Source organism: Culex quinquefasciatus, chromosome 3 (assembly GCF_015732765.1).
Source record: "Culex quinquefasciatus strain JHB chromosome 3, VPISU_Cqui_1.0_pri_paternal, whole genome shotgun sequence".
NCBI lineage: Eukaryota > Metazoa > Arthropoda > Insecta > Diptera > Culicidae > Culex > Culex quinquefasciatus.
Window position 1 is genome coordinate 63,548,316 of NC_051863.1, and position 20,654 is coordinate 63,568,969.

Consider the following 20,654-nt stretch of genomic DNA (forward strand, 5'->3'; position numbering starts at 1 on the left):
AAAAAGGCCTTCGATACTATAAGAAATGCCTCACAGCAATTCTAAATAGTGTCATAGCAGTTGCCATTAGTGTTGGCCTATGCCAACGACCTACAGGTTCCTGGGCGTAGGTATCATTGTCAGTCATAGTCATTCTTGTGCCGTTCTCTTCCAACTGAAGCAAAACTGCAAACCACTAGCTCAAGGTTTGAAATCAGATTAGAAATGTTGATGATTTTAAAATAGACCATAATTTATTTTCTTTTTATAAATTCCGTTTATCTATTGCGAACATAAGACAATGAAGTCCGTTTTAGAGGAGATAAAAAGAGAACATTTCAGAAAAATTGCTCTATTCTAGATGATTTGGCAATTCAAATCCCTCTTCTGAACAGATTCTGCTTTCCAATTAAGGCGGAATCTAAAAATTAATTATAAAAACATTTACCCTACAGAAAACGGCAATAAAAACATTCTATTACATTACCTATAATGCTATAAATTATAGCTAGCAAAACTCTAAACCTTAGCACAGACTCAAACCATCCGTACCCTGTGGTGAAATCTCATCATTCGCACAGACGGTCTGTCACTATTCACAAATGTCAATGCGGCATGGTTTACAAAAACATAAACAAAACATCAAAACAAACAACCGCTAATTTATTTAACTTAACTCAAATTTGCGCATTTTATGACAATGACCAGCTTGGAGGAAGTCACCTGGGCCGATCTGGCCAACATTCCTGCGGATCCGCCAACAATGCGCGAGCTGTGTAAAAAGTGCGAGTGAGTATTTCAACATTTCAACCATGTTCTGTAACACTGAAACAATTCTAATACAATTTTAGACGACCCGTTCAAGTGTGCTGGTGTTCGGCGTTGCCTCCAAAGCCACTTGAGCCGCGGGGGCGAATCATCATCCTGCAGCATCCGGCCGAAGAGAAGCGATCCCTGCGGACGGCACCGATGCTTTCCGTCGGGCTGGCCCCGGGAAAGTGTCTCATTTATAAAGGTATGCTACTTATAATTTTGTTCAAGCATACACAGTTAACAAATCATTGTAATATCTGTAAAAAATGAGGTTTTTTTTATATTAGCTTTGATACTGGCAACAGACAAATGAGTGTCCCTTCGAGCTTATGTCCATTCGACCTTATGTACATGATATTATCTACGAAATCGGCCGATTTTGACTTTTTTTATTTTATTAATTTGCTCAAAATTTTCAGAGACCTTCCCTATGACAATGGATGCCATTTTGTGTCATACAATTGTTGTTGTTAATTAATTTAGTTCCGGCAAATTTAACCTCTCGGTCATTCGCTGCTCCACCCATACAATTGATTCACCCACCCAATTGTCTGCACTTTTTGAAAAACATATTTTTAGGGATGGACAATCATGGAGACTATTTAAAAAATCCAAAAACTAGATTTATTTTAGCTACAATAAAATTTTTATTGGCCATATCTTAAAAAAACGGGTTCTCCTTTAAAAAAAGCACTTTTTTTTAAATCATGACTCGGCGGCAAAATTTTTGTCCATACTTCTCTATGGCTCAAAAGTTGCGGTTTTTTGTCCCATAAAACATATCAAAATGTTTCAAAAATTATAAAATTATTGATATTGGTATATATTTTTTTTTTTGTTAAAAACAGTTAATTTGAAGATCGGCAGAAAATTCCGTCTTTATAAAAGTCCTCATCAACACCGACAACTTTGCCAAAGACACCAAAACGATCAGAAAATTACAGATTATCGAATATTTACGTACCATTTTTGTAAGAACAGCTGCCAAAATCGTTGGCTCTTTTCCTAAACCATTCATTTGGTTTCATTTCTTTTAAATAAACACTCAATACCAAATCAAGATTTAATTATTTTCAAAAACAGAAATGGCCGAGATTTGTTAAAAAAAAACTCATTCGGTTATCAAAAATTATTGCTAGAAAACTCGACAACCCGGGCAGACGGTAATAACAAAATTCATGCCATTTCAATAACAAATACTGTTAAAATAACAGTTAATGTTATAATAACAACTTATTTTTACTGGTCTGCTATAGGGTGAAAACCAAAACCACTTTGGAATAACATTTTTTGTTATGGAAGAATAACGCCAAATTGGGATGATTGGATTAGTTGTTAAAGTAACAAAAAATAATAACAAAGAACCGTGGTGTAGGGGCAAGCGTGATTGCCTCTCACCCAGTCGGCCTGGGTTCGATCCCAGACGGTCCCGGTGGCATTTTTCGAGACGAGATTTGTCTGATCACGCCTTCCGTCGGACAGGAAGTAAATGTTGGCCCCGGTCTAACCTAGAGGTTAGGTCGTTAGCTCAGTCCAGGTGTAGGAGTCGTCTCCCTGGGTCCTGCCTCGGTGGAGTCGCTGGTAGGCAGTTGGACTAACAATCCAAAGGTCATCACTTCGAATCCCGGGGTGGATGGAAGCTAAGGTGTAAAAAGAGGTTTGCAATTGCCTCAACAATCAAGCCTTCGAACACCTAGTTTCGAGTAGGAATCTCGCAATCGAGAACGCCAAGGCAATGCTGTAGAGCGAATAATTTGATTTTTTTGACAAAGAACTTTGTCCTAAGGTTTCTATACGTGGTGTCAATCCAAAATTTTCGCGAAGCGAAAACGTTACGTGACGAATTCCCCTCTCGGCAAATTTCCCCTCTTTTTGGTGCACGCTGGTTGGATGAACGAACGTTTCCCAATCAGTCAATCGAGAGACGTGAGATTGATGTATCTAAAATCACCCCCACTCCACCTCATAATTTTCGGATCTTCGACGAGCCAACAAAACTCGGCTCGGTCGGTCCCGAAAATTCATTCTATTGCTGGACGTCGACGAGAACACATCAGAAGCAGATGGCCTGGTGGCCCGGTAGCAGACGGCCTGGAGGTCTGGGAGCAGATGGCTTGGAGGCAAGGACCAGCTAAGACATGGCAGTCGCGGGAGTCGATCATTGGAACTGGCCACCACCTGGACTGGAGTGGCCGGAGGCCCCAGGGATGTTCCGATGGGGGGACATTTTCCGGACCGTAAGAGTTGGGGCAATATGGGTATCAAACTTTATGGTTTTTGTTACTGGACATGAAATTTGACATTTCGGCAATAGTGGCCACAATCCGGAGTGGCCGGAGGCCCCGCGGATGTTCCGATGGGGGGACATTTGCTGGACCGTAAGAGTAGGGGCAATATGGGTATCAAACTTTAAGGTTTTTGATACTGGATATGAAATGTGACATTTCAGCAGTAGTGGCCACAATCCGGAGTGGCCGGAGGCCCCGCGGATGTTCCGATGGGGGGACATTTGCTGGACCGTAAGAGTAGGGGCAATATGGGTATCAAACTTTATGGTTTTTGATACTGGATATGAAATTTGACATTTCGGCAGTAGTGGCCACAATCCGGAGTGGCCGGAGGCCCCGCGGATGTTCCGATGGGGGGACATTTGCCGAACCATAAGAGTAGGGGCAATATGGGTATCAAACTTTATGGTTTTTGATACTGGACATGAAATTTGACATTTCGGCAGTAGTGGCCACAATCCGGAGTGGCCGGAGGCCCCGCGGATGTTCCGATGGGGGGACATTTGCTGGACCGTAAGAGTTGGGGCAATATGGGTATCAAACTTTATGGTTTTTGATACTGAATATGAAATTTGACATTTCTGCAGTAGTGGCCATAAACCGGAGTGGCCGGAGGCCCCGCGGATGTTCCGATGGGGGGACATTTGCTGGACCGTAAGAGTTGGGGCAATATGGGTATCAAACTTTATGGTTTTTGATACTGGATATGAAAGTTGACATTTCTGCAGTAGTGGCCACAATCCGGAGTGGCCGGAGGCCCCGCGGATGTTCCGATGGGGGGACATTTGCTGGACCGTAAGAGTTGGGGCAATATGGGTATCAAACTTTATGGTTTTTGATACTGAATATGAAATTTGACATTTCTGCAGTAGTGGCCATAAACCGGAGTGGCCGGAGGCCCCGCGGATGTTCCGATGGGGGGACATTTGCTGGACCGTAAGAGTTGGGGCAATATGGGTATCAAACTTTATGGTTTTTGATATCGGACATGAAATGTGATATTTCGGCAGTAGTGGCCACAATTGTGGGTCTCGTGGCGCAGGGGTAGCGGCTTCGGCTGCCGATCCCGATGATGCTATGAGACGCGGGTTCGATTCCCGCCTTATCCACTGAGCTTCTATCGGATGGTGAAGTAAAACGTCGGTCCCGGTTTCTCCTGTCTCGTCAGAGGCGCTGGAGCAGAAATCCCACGTTAGAGGAAGGCCATGCCCCGGGGGGCGTAGTGCCAATAGTTTTTCGTTTTTCGGCCACAATCCGGAGTGACCGGAGGCCCCGGGGATGTTCCGATGGGGGGACATTTGCCGAACCATAAGAGTAGGGGCAATATGGGTATCAAACTTTATGGTTTTTGATACTGGACATGAAATTTGACATTTCGGCAGTAGTGGCCACAATCCGGAGTGGCCGGAGGCCCCGCGGATGTTCCGATGGGGGGACATTTGCTGGACCGTAAGAGTTGGGGCAATATGGGTATCAAACTTTATGGTTTTTGATACTGAATATGAAATTTGACATTTCTGCAGTAGTGGCCATAAACCGGAGTGGCCGGAGGCCCCGCGGATGTTCCGATGGGGGGACATTTGCTGGACCGTAAGAGTTGGGGCAATATGGGTATCAAACTTTATGGTTTTTGATACTGGATATGAAAGTTGACATTTCTGCAGTAGTGGCCACAATCCGGAGTGGCCGGAGGCCCCGCGGATGTTCCGATGGGGGGACATTTGCTGGACCGTAAGAGTTAGGGCAATATGGGTATCAAACTTTATGGTTTTTGATACTGGATATGAAATTTGACATTTCAACAGCAGTGGCCACAATCCGAAGTGGCCGGAGGCTCCGGGGATGTTCCGATGGGGGAACATTTGCCGAACCATAAGAGTAGGGGCAATATGGGTATCAAACTTTATAATAATTATGAATCTAGTGAATCTTGGGAAATTTGGACCAGACAATGTAATCGAAAATTTCAACAACCATCTTGCAAAGTTCTTTGTCATAATGGTCATGTGTAACATAACCACCTGCACCTTTTTTAATAACAAAGATTTGTTCGAAGAATAACAAAAAGGGTTATTAGTCTATTAGGCCGTTGCAAATATATGTTTCAAAGTTTATGTCGCCCTCGCCCCCCCCCCCCCCCCTACCCTTCAAAGTTGGCCTGAATAATCAGGGGGCAAACAAAATTTTGTCGAAAAACTTCAAAATTTTGATGAAAATTAAAGTTTAATCTACTGAAAACCAGTTAAAATGCATTTTCCCGCGTTAAAAATCATATTAAGGATGTTTAAACTCCTTTGAAATTTTTTCAAATTTTCATAAAATACCAATGTACAGTCCCAAGAGAAGTTTCCGTCAATACCTCGATATTTTCAAAACTAATGATTGGAAAGCTACTGTACGCCTGTAAAATGCATTTTAAAACACTTTTTTCATCCAAATATTGAAACCTAGGCTTGCAATTTCAATTTTTATATTTTATTTTATTTTTTTATGATTTTTTTGTCATTGGATTGTTATTGTAATAACAGACTAATAACATTTTAAGTTATTCTTCGATCAAATCTTTGTTATTATTTTTTGTTATTTTAACAACTAATCCGATCATCCCAATAACAATTGGCGGTATTCTTCCATAACAAAACATGTTATTCCAAAGTTGTTTTGGCTTTCAATCAATATCAGACCAATAACAAACTTTGTTATGATAACATAAACTGTTATTCAACTCTTATGCAAAAATTGATTTTCAAGAAGATTCCATAACACTTTCTGTTATTTTAACAGTATTTGTTATTGAAATGGCCTGAATTTAGTTATTACCGTCGGTTCGGGCTGTCAGAACCAGCTGTCAGGGTCGAGCCGAAGGTAAAGGGAGCGTTCTTTTATTACGTAACGCAAAATATCGGATTTTTAAACTCCCTCCCCCCCCCCCTCCCTCGTAACAAAATTTCCATACAAATTTAAAAAAAAATATATGGAGCGTAACACGGCCTCCATAATATTGTGGATTTAGCTCGTAGCTGGATTTTCTGGCATCTTCTCACGGTCATTGGAAACGGTCGTGGATAGACCTAGGGGTTCCCAGTTGGAGTGAAAAAAAATCAATTTATAGAAAAATTATGGATTAACATTTTGCTTTTTTATCACTTCTCCGATATCAGAAATAATTGTTTGAACATGCTCGCAATTTTTTTATTCGGTCGGAAAAATATTATTTTTCTTGAAAAAACTTTCATTTTTAATCACATGATCACTCCTAATTCTGGCTCGATGCCGCCATCATGCGACCGCGTGCTCCGTTTGTTTGTCAACAAAGCTGCAGCTGGATGGTGAGACGAAGTGAGGGGGGAAGAGATTTTGACATTTTTATGCCCGCATCTGGCCCGCCGACTATTTCGTCGGTCACTGAGCCGCCGGTCGTTGTCAGTGACCGAGTCCAGCTAGGTACTGATCGTACAATACCATAATTCTCCATCCTTCCAGGCAAACGTTTCCCCAAACTCGACTCCGACCTCGAGTCCATCCTCGCCGACGAAAAGTCGCTCCTGCTCTACCCCAGCGCCAGCTCCGTACCGCTCGAACAGGTCGCCGCTTCGGACGACGGCCCGTTCAACCTGATCCTCATCGACGGCACCTGGCCCCAGGCCAAGGCCATCTACCACTGTTCGACGGCACTGCACACGATGCGCCAGGTCAAACTGGTCAGCACCGGCAACAGCAACTACGTCATCCGAACCCAACCTAGCGATGGTTGCCTGAGCACGCTGGAAACGGCCGTCGAAGCGTTGAGCGTGCTGGAGCGGGACAACTCCTACCGGGAGCAGCTGCTGAGGCCACTGCACGCGTTGTGCCAGTTCCAGCTGGACAACGGGGCCGTCACGCACCAGTCGAAGGAGTTTCTGATTAAACACAACCAGTATCCGAAGCTGATTGGGAAGCGGTTGAATAAGTTACTTCGGAACGCCGACAATTTGAAGGAGGAAAAGGAAGTGAAACACTGACACGGGGGTTTTGGAGATTTTATTCGTTTTTATTACCTCTTTATATATGAGTAATTCATATAACATAAAATATAGAGAGAATAATGGTTTTTTGTTTGTTTTATATATATGATATATACATTTACACTACGCATTTCAGTGTTTTGCTGTAAATAAACTCACTATCGAAAATAAAACATGCGGCGGTTGTTGTTTTCTTTTCAACTTTGTTTATCCAATTTAGCAGTAGAAACTCTGATCGGCGTCCTTCGTTTGACATTATGTTACCTCAATATTGATTCACATTGACCTGCATCGATTCAAGGTACATCAACAGTGAGGTATCGCAAAACTTCAAGCTGTCATAGAAACACGCCGATAAAGTTGTAAACAAAGTATTTTGTTTTGATTTCTTTTAATGCTCTTTAATTTCTCATTTCATCAATTAAATTATATTTTTGGTAACGTAAAATTCATCAGATAACAGGCGTGTAACAAGTTTCTCTCAGGTTATATAAAGTTAAGCTTATTTCTTTCCTTTGGAATTTTCCCCCTTCTTCTCTAAATATCTAACACAATTTAATTTAATCATCTCAAGCCAGTTCGTTTTGTGCAGTTAAACTAATGCGCCGATTCGAAACAGTTAATGTTAGGGGGTGGTGCACGGTGTGTGGTGAATTTTATAGTGCAGGTTCGAACTTAAACTTAGTTGCTAGTACTTTTTCCTTTTCTTAATTTTGTTCTTTCAAAGAGAGCACATGTTGCGCGAGAGGTTTTGCTACACTGGCTTAGAAAGTTACATGGTTTTGGTTACTTTTTTTTAGGTGTTTGTTTCTACGGGTACATTCAAAAACACGGGATTTTTTGTTATTATTTTTGTGTTTCGTTTGATGTTTAATTTGAATTTTGCAGCTGATTTGCACGTCTTCTAGTTTGGTTGCATAGATTATTACCATTTTCAAGCTGTTGTTGTTTGGTCTTGAGTATATCGGAGATCTTTATTTATGTTTTGCCAATTGGTTTCAATAAGATTATATCTTATAATTATCAGTATTATTTTTACATTTTTTTTCTCTTAAGCTTACCATCTTTATTATCCTTTCCGCTACCATCATAACTTCTCACGCAATAAAAAGCACATTTCCAAAAATAATCTCTGCGTTAGCTATCTGTAAAATTATGTTCCATCTAATGGAATGTTTTTGGTATTTTTCGTATTTTTTCCTCGTTTTTCTTTATTTCAATTTAATTTACGTATAGCTTCATTGAAGATGCAATCGGCTAATTAAGTCATAATTGATTAAAATGAACGGTTAAGTACGAACTGATTCAACACTTCTTTCAAATAGTTATTGGAATGCTTAAATCAAAATTTATGTTTAGTTTCCAGATTTCCAGATGATTCTCGTTCAAAAAATTATCGGTTTCCTTTTTTAGCTGTCATTTTCGATGCTTTTTAAAATTGATTAAATCAAATTTTCTTTCCATCATTTTGTTCTTCAATTTTTTCCCTATTTTCCTTGACACTGTCAACAATGCCATTTTGTGGCGAAGTGACGTATTGACAAACCTGATAAACAACGATGGAGTTATATCAAAATTGCGTTCTTCACAAGTAACAAAGAGCAAGCAATATTTTCTAGAATTTCTCTTTTTTTTCACAGATTTGATTAATATAACGAAAACGAAACTACGAAACTATTGGCACTACGCCCCCCGGGGCATGGCCTTCCTCTAACGTGGGATTTCTGCTCCAGCGCCTCTGACGAGACAGGAGAAACCGGGACCGACGTTTTACTTCACCATCCGATAGAAGCTCAGTGGATAAGGCGGGAATCGAACCCGCGTCTCATAGCATCATCGGGATCGGCAGCCGAAGCCGCTACCCCTGCGCCACGAGACCCCCGTGATTAATATAACATTGTTAACAAAAAAATATTCGTTTATAACCACTGGTTACTGACAGCCCATTTGAGGACATCTGACGTTTCAATCCTGAGTACCTTAGGAAGAAAGCCATGTGTTTGACGTTTGTAGGTTCATATAGAAGTTTAAATGAGCACTCACTGAGAGAGAATTTGGAAAGAAATCGAGAAACCTTTCTCTCCAAATTCGTTAATTGAAACGACTGACAGCTGTCAAAAACACGAAACCACGTGCTCGGAAATCGACGAACAAATCGTGCTTGCCATTTCATTAGGGCACAAAACTTTTTTAGACAAGATGTGTCCCTTTCACACCTTATGTAAACTGTCATTCGAGTGAAAGGGATACACTATTGTTTACAAAAGTTATGTGCCCATTTGAAATGCTAGGCTTCAAATGGGCCATAGCCGAAGTTTAAACAAAGTGTCTGTCCTGCTCGTTCCTAATGTAAACATCTACACTCAAACCCCGATGGTTTTACACCAACTGTTGTGAAACAAACGGGGCCACTTTTTAGTTTGACCCCCCTTTCCGTGTAACACACACACACACACTACCGAATGTTTGTTTTGATAGAGTGCGTGAACACCGTGTAAAAAGTAACAGTTCGTTTTCGTGGTTTTTCGATCTCACTACAGAGCGGATTCGTTGATTCAAATTGTGTTCCTTAGAATTCGCTAATTCGAAAATATTCGAATTAAAATGCACACAAACGTCAAAACTGGTTCGTCGAACTAATGTTTACATTTCGACTCATTTGCTCGTCGATTTCCGAGCACGTGGTTTCGTGTTTTTGACAGCTGTCAGTCGTTTCAATTAACGAATTGGATTCGCTCAATCGAATGCAACTTATCACGTCAATGTGTTTGACGTTTGTAACGCCGGTGGGAATCGTTTACTTGTGAAAAATTACATATTGAGAAAATTTCATCACTGTCAAAAACAAAATGATTCCTTTTTTTCTCATTCGGACGATAACACTCCTTTCTTATCATCTAGTTAGCCACACTACCTTACTAATAGTGTGCACATCTATGCATTGAGTGTGTGTTTGTGTGTCAGTATTATTCGTTCATCAAACACAATTTGTTTATTTTTCTCCCAAATTCGCGAAAAATTCCCCAGTCCGAAAATCCAATCAAAACACCCTGTAAAAAGTGATCCGGAATCAGTCCGCCCCCCATTTTATAAATGTTTCTTGTTTTGTTGTCAAAGCTTGAAGCCTTCCAAAAGTGTGTCTCTTTACTTCTTTGGTTATACTTTAATAATTTGTTTGGTTTACCTTTATTTACAACGACATCTGTGAGTTTGAGTGTTGTTTTGTGTGCCCTCTTTTTAACGATGATGGCATATTTTTCTCAAACTTTTTGCAATAGGCTGGCACATTTTCTTATCCTTGTTGTTTACTTTAAGTTTTGCTACGTTGTTTAGTTTCAGCGGTGCACTTGTTCGATCTAGTTGCCTGTGAGTGGTTTTTTTTAAGCATTTGCTTTGACATTTTCTTTCTGTCGCAACATTCTGAAATGGCTTTACTCATTGTTTTTATTATTTCTGCAGTCAGTGGTGGTTATAATATGTCTCTAAAATTTTGTTTTTTTTTTTTCTCATTCATTATCTTTTTTGTTTTGTATATTTGTATTTCGCTCAAAGGTGCGTTTTTAGCGTTGTTTTTTGTTATTACTGTTCTAGCACTGATTAAATGTGGTTAAATTTCTGTTTAGATGAAGAAGTTGAGGCTTGGTTATGATGTTTCGTGCTAACGCGTGTTTGTGTGTGTTTTCATATAAGTTGCTTTGAAAGTGCTACTGATTTTTTTGTGTTTTTATTTTTTATTTATTTGATTACTGAGATATAATTGCGTACAAAATCAGAAACTTTAGTCGCTGCTTTTGTAAGAATTTCTTCTGAGTCAACATTTTTACAAAATGGCGCCTTCCATTTGTTGACAACTCTCGATGGCGGCCATTTTGTTTCAAATGGGATCCATCTTGTCTTGAAAGTTGGGCTGAAAATGTCTTTACAAAGCTAGAATTAACTTAACGTAACAGTCAGATCATTTCGTCAGAAAGTCATCGTCTCAAATACTAAATAAAGTTTCCTTGTTTTTTCTGTTGCATTCATTCACAAAACATAACCTCACTTGTCAGTTCAAAACTCAAAAATCCCCCTTCCCAACTTACTCCCTCAGCTTGTGCCAGTCGGCAATCTGCCGGCGTGGCGAGTTGCACACCTCCTTCCAGTGGTTCAGGGCCGACCCTGTGCTTCGAGGTCCACCCAGCTCCAGACGTCCAATAACCTCATTCTTCGTAACCCGGTCCCAGTCCAGCAGCATCAGCTCGAGCGAAACACCCTCCAGCGTGGCCCCGGTGCCCTCCGTGGACGGGATGTCAAACGCGAAGCTCTCGTTAAACACCGGACTCAGCGTTCGCTTCTTGACGTGGGTCTTCTTCTTGGCGATCCGCTGCCCGTTGTACAGCAGGTAGATCTTGACGTACGGATCGGCCAACCCGGTCACGTCCATCCGGGGCAGATTGCGCGCCTTCAGCAGGACCACCGTGAGCCGGGCCGCGGCCGGTTGCCAGCACAGCGAAATCAACAACTCCCCACGGCCTTGGGCACGGATCTTCAGGCTGCGCGGTTGAATCTCGCGGCTCAGCGCCACCTGTTGGTTCTCGATCTGCTGCAGGTCGATTCCGGCCAGCGGGCACACCACCTCGCCGATCACGTCATCCCGGCTGTACCGGTCGAAGCTGAGCACGACAAAGTGCAGCGACATGCCGGCCAGCTCGGTCAGCGTCAGCCCGTAGAAGGTAAAGTCCTCATCGTAGACCGGGTTGCGCGTGTTGCGGACCACTCTGGAAAAGAGGGAAGGAGAACGAAGATCGTCGGTTAATAAAAGTTTTCTAAAAATTGTTGCGAAAAATCATTGTATTTACGAATGAATTGGACTTGATTTAGTTATCTCGGAGTATTTACTCAAAAAAGTATTACACATTCTAACAAGCTAAAGCTGTTCTAATCCCGGCGTCGAGATGAAGTCCATTTTCCAACTTTTCCGTAATTACTTGTTGACCCAACTCGATTAATTAGTATGCACGAGCTGGTTCCATCCCGTTCCTGTCCGGGACCATCATCACCACCACCACCACCACCATCAGGGCTCCAAGGACTCGTCCGTAGACTGAGCGAGAAAAAAAGGAAGTTGTTAACTCGTGCCGTTCTCACCCACGCCGCGTGAATTTCCATCAATGAAAATCGAATTAATTGAGCGCCACAAGTTGAATCATCCTCTCCCTCGCATTCACCGGTGTGACGACGAAGTTATAAATTCCACCTCTAGACCCGGGAAAACGGAACCTACTCAGACGGAACGTCGATGTTTATCCAGAAGCGTTATGAATGAGTCAAATCGATACTTCAAACATGCGAAGCATTTGCAACCCACATTGACACACGTACATTAGTTACACTTTGTCGCGAATTTCTTGAATCCAAAGAAATGCTCGTGTTCGAAGAATGTTATAGAAAGGTTTAAGTTACCGTTAGAAGTTGTGATCTGAGAAAGGTTGGTTTGATAACGCAGAAAAAAAGACGTATCGGACTTGAAACGGTGAGGCAATTGCAAACCTCTTTTCGCACCTAAGCTTACATCCCTCCGGGATTCGAACTGACGACCTTTGGATTGTGAGTCCAACTGTCTACCAGCGACTCCACCGAGGCAGGACCCGACTTCTACGACCTAGCCTCTAGATTGGATCGGGACCAACATTTACTTCCCCGTCCGACGACAGGCGCGATCAGACTAATCTAGTCTTGAAAAATGCCACCGGGACTTTCTGAGATCGAACCCAGGCCGACTGGGTGAGCAGCAACCACACTTACCCCTACGTTACATCTTATCGTAAAACATAACCAAATGCACTTTTAAGAATAGTACAAAGCACTGGAAATCGATTCCGTAAAGATACAGGCTGATTTTTTAGGTACCGTCAACTGGGGCAAATCGGGACACATGGGTTGAATTGGGACAGCAGTTTTAACCATGTAGGAGCACAATATTTAGATTTTTCTGGTTGGTTTCGGTTAGAACAGACTTAGACCAACCAAATGTGTGCATCTATTTCCAAATTTAAAACCATTAAATGCTCTAAACACTGCTGCCCCTATTCAGACTGTAGTCCCGATTCGCCCCAGTTGACGATATGCTTTTTATAAATTTCCTTAAAAAGCGTTTTTTTTTAAATCACGTAATTTGGCTAGCTAACATTAGATACTGTCCGTTTCTTTCAAGGGTACACGCTGCGCGGCATCTCAGAATGTATCGTAGACATTGTTGTCAGCGATTTTCTGCAATTTTAGTGCAATATAAATCATTCCTGGCAACAATGGTAAGCAATTCGAAGAAGATGATCAACAAAAACAAAATGCGTTGTGTGGGATTTGATTTTGAATTTGGTGATTTTTAATTTAACTTTATGTCACTAAAACTTGATTTGCAAAAAAAAAAACACTACTTTTATTTTTTTTTTTTTTTTGATATGATTTAGGGGAAATAACATGCCAACATTTCATAAATTTCCAGGTTGTGCAAAAAGTCTTTGACCGACTTATGATTTTTTGAATAAATACTGATTTTTTCAAAATATCGAAATATTGGTCGCAAAAAATTTTCAACTTCTTTTTTCGATGTAAAATCAAATTTTTAATCAAAAAGTACTTAAGTGCAATTTTTATAAAGTGCACCGTTTTCAAGTTATAGCCATTTTAATCTAATCTAATCGAACACAAGCTCAGCCAGTCCGAAGAAAGCATCCGGGAAGAACTTATGGTTAGATTACGCCTCAAGTTCCTTCTTGTCATTATTAATGATTGCAGTACTTTCGAGAACCCCTGAAGTGTATTACACTCATTAAAGCGGCCCGGCCTACTGCGTTGCATTAACCGCATGAGACAGATTCTATGAACGGATCCCACATTTCATAGAACCATCAGGGGAAGAAGAAGAAGCCGGGGACATACCGTACCAACCGGTTCGAGTTATTTATTGATTATAATGGTGTGTGATGTGTAGGGGAATCGTTGGGGAAGGGATTGTTGTATTATATAGTAAATGACCTTGTGACATTATTTAACCACTACGGGTTAAATTCACTCAAGGAGTATTAATCCCTTGATGGCCGAATGTCTAGAGCCTCCGACATCCAATCCAAAGATGTGAGTTCGAATCCCACTTGATTCTATGCGTTTTTTTGTTCATATTCAAAGTTCAATTACAGTCGAAAAATTTCAAGGAGACCGGTCGGGAATCGAACCCTGAACTTTCCGCTTATGAGGCGGGAGCTGTAGCCATTAAGCTACGGGCCGGTCTTTTAATTTTCAAGTTATAGCCATTTTAAGGCAACTTTTTTGCAAATAGTCGCAGTTTTCCAAACTCCCCCCCCCCCCCTTCCCTTCTCCCAAGGTAAAAAAGATTTTTTTGTATGAAGTATTGGCCACGAGTGGGGGAGATAGTTTTCTCAGCTTTTCAAAAATATTTTTTTTTAATGTGGGTAATTATGGACACTAATTTAAAAAAAAAAATGAATAACTTAGACTATTTAAAAAAGTTACCTGAAAACGGCAATAACTTGCAAACGATGTACTTTATGAAAATTTCACCAAAGTACTTTTTGATTGTAAATTCTGGAAATTTCAGAAAAGTTGGCATTTGATGTCCTCTAAAACATATCAGAAAATGAAAAAGAAGTTCCATGTCAAATAGGGAATCGGTGGTACCCGACCCTCTCCGATTTTAATGAAACTTTGTAGACATGTTATCCTACGCTAATATAAGCCATTGTTTGTGTATATGGAGCCAGTTTCACTCGATAATGACATTTTAGAAGTGCGTTTGTGTTTTCAATATTTTTGTATTTCGTAATTTTAATATAGCTGTATCTCGAAGCCGATGCATCGTATCAAAAAGTGGTCATAGACAAACTTTTGGGAAATTTGATGGGCTTTCCGAAAAAAATACACTGGAAGTAAAAAACACTCCACTTTTATGAGATTTTTTGATTGTATAAGTTTAAAAGTCAAATTTTTTTCATTCAATTTTTTTGTGAAAATAGCCTAAGATGACACAAAAAGACTCACGAAAAATGCAGGATGGAGCAACACACCTTAAAAAAAAAATTCATTTACTGAAACTTTTTTTTCAAATGTGCTCTAAACATCGAAATTTTTAAAAACCGAACTCGAGAGTTGATTCTCCAGTCAATTTTACATAAATATCTCCATATTGACCATTGTCCTAAGTCCAATCCTTGTTAAGTTACAGCGGTTTTAAAAATAAAAATGTTGAAAAAACTAGGTTTTTTGATGGTTTTTGGCTATTTCTATATAAGGCTTTCTATTCAGAAATTTACCAACACATTCAAAGTATGTTTACATGACAGCTGGACGTTTGTTTGCATCAGGTTTCCTATCTCTTTCTAGCAAAAGTTTTTTGTCAGGCGACTTCTAGCTGGTTTTTTTGACTGACTGCCCGATATGTCAGCCAACATACTTCGCAGGGCTGTGACAGCTACAGCTCGGTCATTGTTTGCATCAGGACACCGTGACGAGGAGTTCGTCATTTTTGAGTTAAATTATATTTTTTTCACTGGGCCTAGAAAGCCTTATGACAGACTTGATTTTTCAGTCTCAAAAATATTTTTATCGGAAAGCTCGTCCGATTTCCCATAAGATTGTCTTTGACCACATTTTAATGGGAATGGGGCTTTCAGATATAAGCTAGTTACATTTCTTATAACTGAAAACATAATATTTTTCAGTGTAATATAGTAACCTGGATAGTAAATAAGCTTAAATCATAAAAAACAAGTTATTTTGAAACGTTTAAGTTCTTGAAATCAATCAAAAAATTCCTTCAAAAGATACATTTTTCTTTTAATTTTCATGTATCATAGACAGCTGCCAAATTTGTATGAAAATTCTATGAACAAAAAGGCAAAAAGGCTTATTTGGGCATGTCAAAGGCACCAAAAAAGTTTCAGTCGGATTAAAAAAAAAAACAAAAATTTAAATTCTAATAAAAATACCGATTCTGTAGAGTACTGCCCATTTATGATTTATGTTAACATTCCAACGCCCAAGGCTCTAAAAAAGTTGGAACGGTAACTTCAACTTAATGGTTCTCGGGCATTACTGAACCAATCAAGATGATTCTTTTTTCCAGTAATTTGTTAGGATGTCTAGATGATTCTAGAACTTTGCAGAACTTAATTTGATCAAATCTGTAATTTTTGCGATCAAAAACATCGTTCCAACTTTTTTTTTCCACGTGTAAAAAAAAATCGCCAAAAATTCCGCGGAGGCAGTCGTTTTGAAAAAAGGTGGAACGATGTTTTCGGTCGCATAAATTACAGATTTGTTCAAATCAAGTTCTGCAAAATTTTAGGATCATCTAGACATTCTAACAAATCACTGGAAACAAGAATCGTCCCGGTTGGTTGAGTAATGCCCGAGAACCAGCAAGTTGAAGTTACCGTTCCACCTTTTTTGGGAGGCTTGGGCGTCCGTGTAAGTTGGACGTGCGTTGGGCGTTCCAGTGTTAAAAAGTCTAAAAGTGGTAGAGAGTATACGAATCCGAAAAGGTTTAAAAACAATAGCGGAATTAAATGAAACAATACGCTTGTATTTTCAACATCAGTTGGTTGAAAACTGACCAAACAAGGTAACCGAAGCTTCGATTATTCGAATTTTCGATTATCTAAAGGTTTCTAAGAAACATCGGATGTTCGAATCATATTTTTTTGGTATTTTTTTACTTTCTGACTAGCATCACCATCGAGTTCAGCGACCCTATTTAAGCAAATTTGAGTGGTTGACTTCCTGTTAAATTACCATACCTTGTCTATTAAATTTCTAAATCGTTTTAGAGCAATTATGAGAATATATTTGGGCTCAACGACCCAAAACAATACAGGTTTTTTTGGAATTCAATAATCGAAGTGATATTTTTCTAAGGACTTTGAGTATGGACGGTATGCAGACATCTGGGTGGATCGGGACACAGGGGGTGAATTAGCATTGCGGTTTTAACCTTTTACTGCACAATTTTCGAATACTTTTTTTTCACTGGTTTCGGATACACGGAGAAAAAAGAGTTCCCAAAATCGCGAACATGCGTTCATGAAAATGGGAACCACGAACAAAGTGTTCAAATCCCGTGGTACGTTTTTGAAAATCGTACCATGCAATTTGAACACTTTGTTCGTGGTTCCCATTTTCACGATTTTGGGAACTCTTTTTTCTCCGTGTAGAACAGACACAGTTTAACAAGAACATGGCATCGTTTTCCAAATTTCAAGCTTTTAAGTGCTCTTTTTACTGCTGTACCTATTCAGACTGTAGTCCCGATTTTTGTCCAAGTTGACAGTCGCTTAAAAAAATGTAAATTCAATTTCAATCCAACCAACGCAAAATTAGAAAAAAGGCATTCAAAAGTTCTACGGAAAAGGCACATTCCTCAATGAACCGGATTCTTGGAAAAGTGGGAAAGGCAAGAGTCAAGGTGTACAGTAATTTGACAAAGAGCAATGCTGCTTTTTGTGTCCAAAGAGAATTCATCATAATATTTTTGCGTTCTTTCAGATCCTTTGCAAAGTTCCCAGACTTCTTTTTCGTCTGCCTCTTTTGGCGTTGGAAGGCCGCCACCCACTCAGAGCTTGGTGCTGGAAGGAGAATTTATTTTTGGATTACGAACACACTTCCACCTGGATTATACCTCTGATTCTCGGTTGGTTGGTTCCGTGGATGCTGACAGGAGAAAAAAGGCTCAGGTGGGAAACGGCGCAGAATGTAATGAATGACGCGACAGGACGTGACCAAGTGGAGAACGATTCTTGTTTTTTTTTTGGAAATGGACCTTGAGGAAAAATATGTTTAGAATCCACTGAATGAATGATCGAGGGAAAAAGGTTCCTGTCGGAGATAATTTCGACCGTCGGAAGATTAATGCGTTATGTTTATTCGCAAACGTAAGACAACAACAGAAGGTGAGCTTCAGTGGAATTAATGCCTGAAATGGGCTAATGTTCGCCATTGAGTTTATGTTGTCTTATTAAAAAGGTTCTATCAAGAGAATATATTGTATAAAATATCGACCAACGCTTTCAGCAACAATGACTTCACATAACCTCGAAAAATTTGGCTCACTTCCACCAATTCCCTTACTCAAAAGACGTGGCCCACGACAGTTTTTCGCTTCCGCTTCCGCTGATGCACATTACCGTCCCATAACTTGCCATTTTCTGGCTCTTATCACTCCCCCCACTCATCCCAAGTACATCCGGCATGTAGTGCAAATTGAAAAGTTACAGCGCTTTACAGGCGAGTGGGAGTTGGGAAAATGCTTTGACAGTTTCCGGGTTAAACTTGCTTTCCTTCCTTTTGCCTTCATAATCTTTTGGTAGAAACACACGACTCGAGATAGCATTAATCCGGGCCAACTTTCAGCGTGGGAGAAAAGTCAAGCTAAAAGTCGCTCCCCCTTTTTTCTGTATCAAAGCAAGCTGGAGTTGAAATCAGGTGTGCGACTATTTTTATCCTTTGCCGAATTTCGCCACAATCATAGCAACCACCGGTGCTAACCGGAGGATTTCCTCTGCAAAACAAAACTTGGCAGGACGAACGGATTCCCCTTCAAACTTGGCACAACATCCGGGCTGGCCTTGGCCCTAGTGGGAAAGAAAATAATCAAGGATTACGAGAGCAAATCGCCTAGAAAAGAAGGTTGCACCCGGTCAGGGTGAACCGGCATACGCGGGGGACCAGTACTAATTGATTGGGGTTTCCTTCGCTGGGATTAAAAATCAATCCACCTACCTGGTCTTAACCTTGTGCTGTTTATCGGGCAGCAGCTGTAGCTTCACGTACGGATCGGTCGCATTCTGTTTGACGTTTCCATTTCCGTTGCACAGCGGCCCAGCCGGCAGTGCCGTCAAATCGGTGGTCGTAGAATTGTGGTTCTTTCCCGGAAGTCCACGACAGCGCACCACCGACACTACCAGCGCACTTCGATCGGCCAGGAAGCGCAACTTGAACACGATCGATCCAAGGCGGCCGTACTCGGTGAGGTCGGAGTTTTCGTTCCCATCCACGACGGAGCTGTCTCCGTCGACGGGGGATTTCGGCTCCAGCTGGACCTTCCGGGATGGGGTCAGTTCGTTTTCTTCGCTGTACTTGGTGGTGGTCGTGTTGATCGGGGCCGGGATTGAGTTCGTTGAGATGCAGCTCTGCTGTTCCGTCGGGGACTGCGCCGGAAGGTGTCCACCGGGGGGTGGTTTGATTCCGGTTGGCGAAGGGGACTTCTTCAGATATTGGGGTGGCTGACCGCTCGGGGATCGGACGGCTCGTGGGGGTCTTGGAGGCTGGAATGGCAATCCGGACACTTCGAGACCGCCGGACTTTTTCTTCTGGCGGCGGATTCGCCGGGCACAGAAACAGGCCGTCACGGCGAGGATGGCTGCCGCCGTTAGGCCCAGCACGGCTGGAACGACTGAAATTAGAACAACGTAATCTACGATCAGTATGGTACAGGCCTCGGGGTGGTACGGCGGAGTCGTTGCATACATTTAGGCGGGGCTAGAAAGGACTCCGTGACAAACTAACATTGCCAAGATAACGATTCCACGATTCCATCCTTTCAACATTAGGTGGGTGGGAACGGTTCAATGTGTAAATGACACGAACTTACTTCCGCCGGATATAACCGAAGTATGAAATGTAGCAAAAGCTATACGAGAGAGACTATTTTTAGAAAGCTAAACTAATTCCTTCCCCGGGAGCAAACTAAGCAGACAGATCCAAAATAGACAACAACAGAGGCCATCAATGGAACGTTTCTTGATATCGTTATAACGATGCGAAAATTAAAAATAATTGAATTCAGAAATATTTTCATTGATTAGGGGTCGTGCATAAACCCCGTGGCCTTTTTTTGGGAATTTTTAACCCCCCCCCCCTACCACCCCATGGTTTTTCGTGGTTTCTCGCCAACCCCCCCCCCCCCCTTATGGCCACGTGGCTTATTTCTCTGAAAAATAAAAAAAACTTGTTGAATTCAAAAATTAAATTAACAATGCATTTGTCTACATCAATCTGACCTCCTTTTTTCACTAAATACATTTATTTTACAGTATACAATTTAATTGTACACAGAAAAAAATAATGTAAATTTGGAAGCTGTAATTTTGGAAGGTCAAATATTACCTCTTTTATGATGTAATTTTACCTCAATTTAGACTTAAAAAGCAACATTACACGAGAAAAGTGGTAAAATTACATATTTCCAGAGGTAAAATTACACCTTTTTTCTGACATAAAAGATGTACTCCTTCCCAGATGTAATATTACCATGATTTTTTTTTCTGTGTAATGTTACAGAAAAAAAGATTATCAAACCTAAGTTTTTTTTCTGTTAACCCTATCAAACAAGAAATTTGAGAAAAAGTTTGTCGATTACAAACTGGAAACCAAAATTATTTAGTTGCAAGCAATGGAATGCATCTAAAATATAAATGCTTTTAGAATAGTGAATTGTGCTCAAAAAATCAAACCAAATAAACGGATAAAAAATATTACATAAACAAGTAAGCAATGATTCCATGTGTCCAAAAAAGTA

At 40.8% G+C, this 20,654-nt stretch overlaps 2 protein-coding genes across 3 annotated transcripts in view; one reads left to right on the top strand and one right to left on the bottom strand.

The window, feature by feature from the left end:
• The first annotated feature begins 602 nt into the window (after positions 1 to 602).
• LOC6054662 (tRNA-uridine aminocarboxypropyltransferase 2) lies at positions 603 to 8,638 on the top strand. Its single transcript, XM_038264495.1, has 3 exons — positions 603 to 768; positions 831 to 994; positions 6,564 to 8,638. Exons 1-3 carry the CDS (start codon positions 674 to 676, stop codon positions 7,079 to 7,081), a joined length of 777 nt encoding a protein of 258 aa, XP_038120423.1. The 5' UTR covers positions 603 to 673; the 3' UTR covers positions 7,082 to 8,638.
• A 1,381-nt stretch (positions 8,639 to 10,019) lies between these two features.
• The window catches only part of LOC6047140 (synaptotagmin-11), a 57,208-nt gene continuing 46,573 nt past the window's right edge, over positions 10,020 to 20,654 (bottom strand). The window contains exons 2-3 of one of the 2 annotated variants that reach the window (XM_001864199.2): positions 18,857 to 19,529; positions 10,020 to 11,841 (exon numbers count right to left, since the gene is read on the bottom strand). In XM_001864199.2, the coding sequence (XP_001864234.2) occupies positions 11,163 to 11,841; positions 18,857 to 19,529 (1,352 nt within the window). In that variant the 3' untranslated portion in view covers positions 10,020 to 11,162. Of the gene's footprint in view, positions 11,842 to 18,856; positions 19,551 to 20,654 lie in introns of both variants that reach the window. The other variant, XM_038261877.1, reaches the window with a different exon arrangement.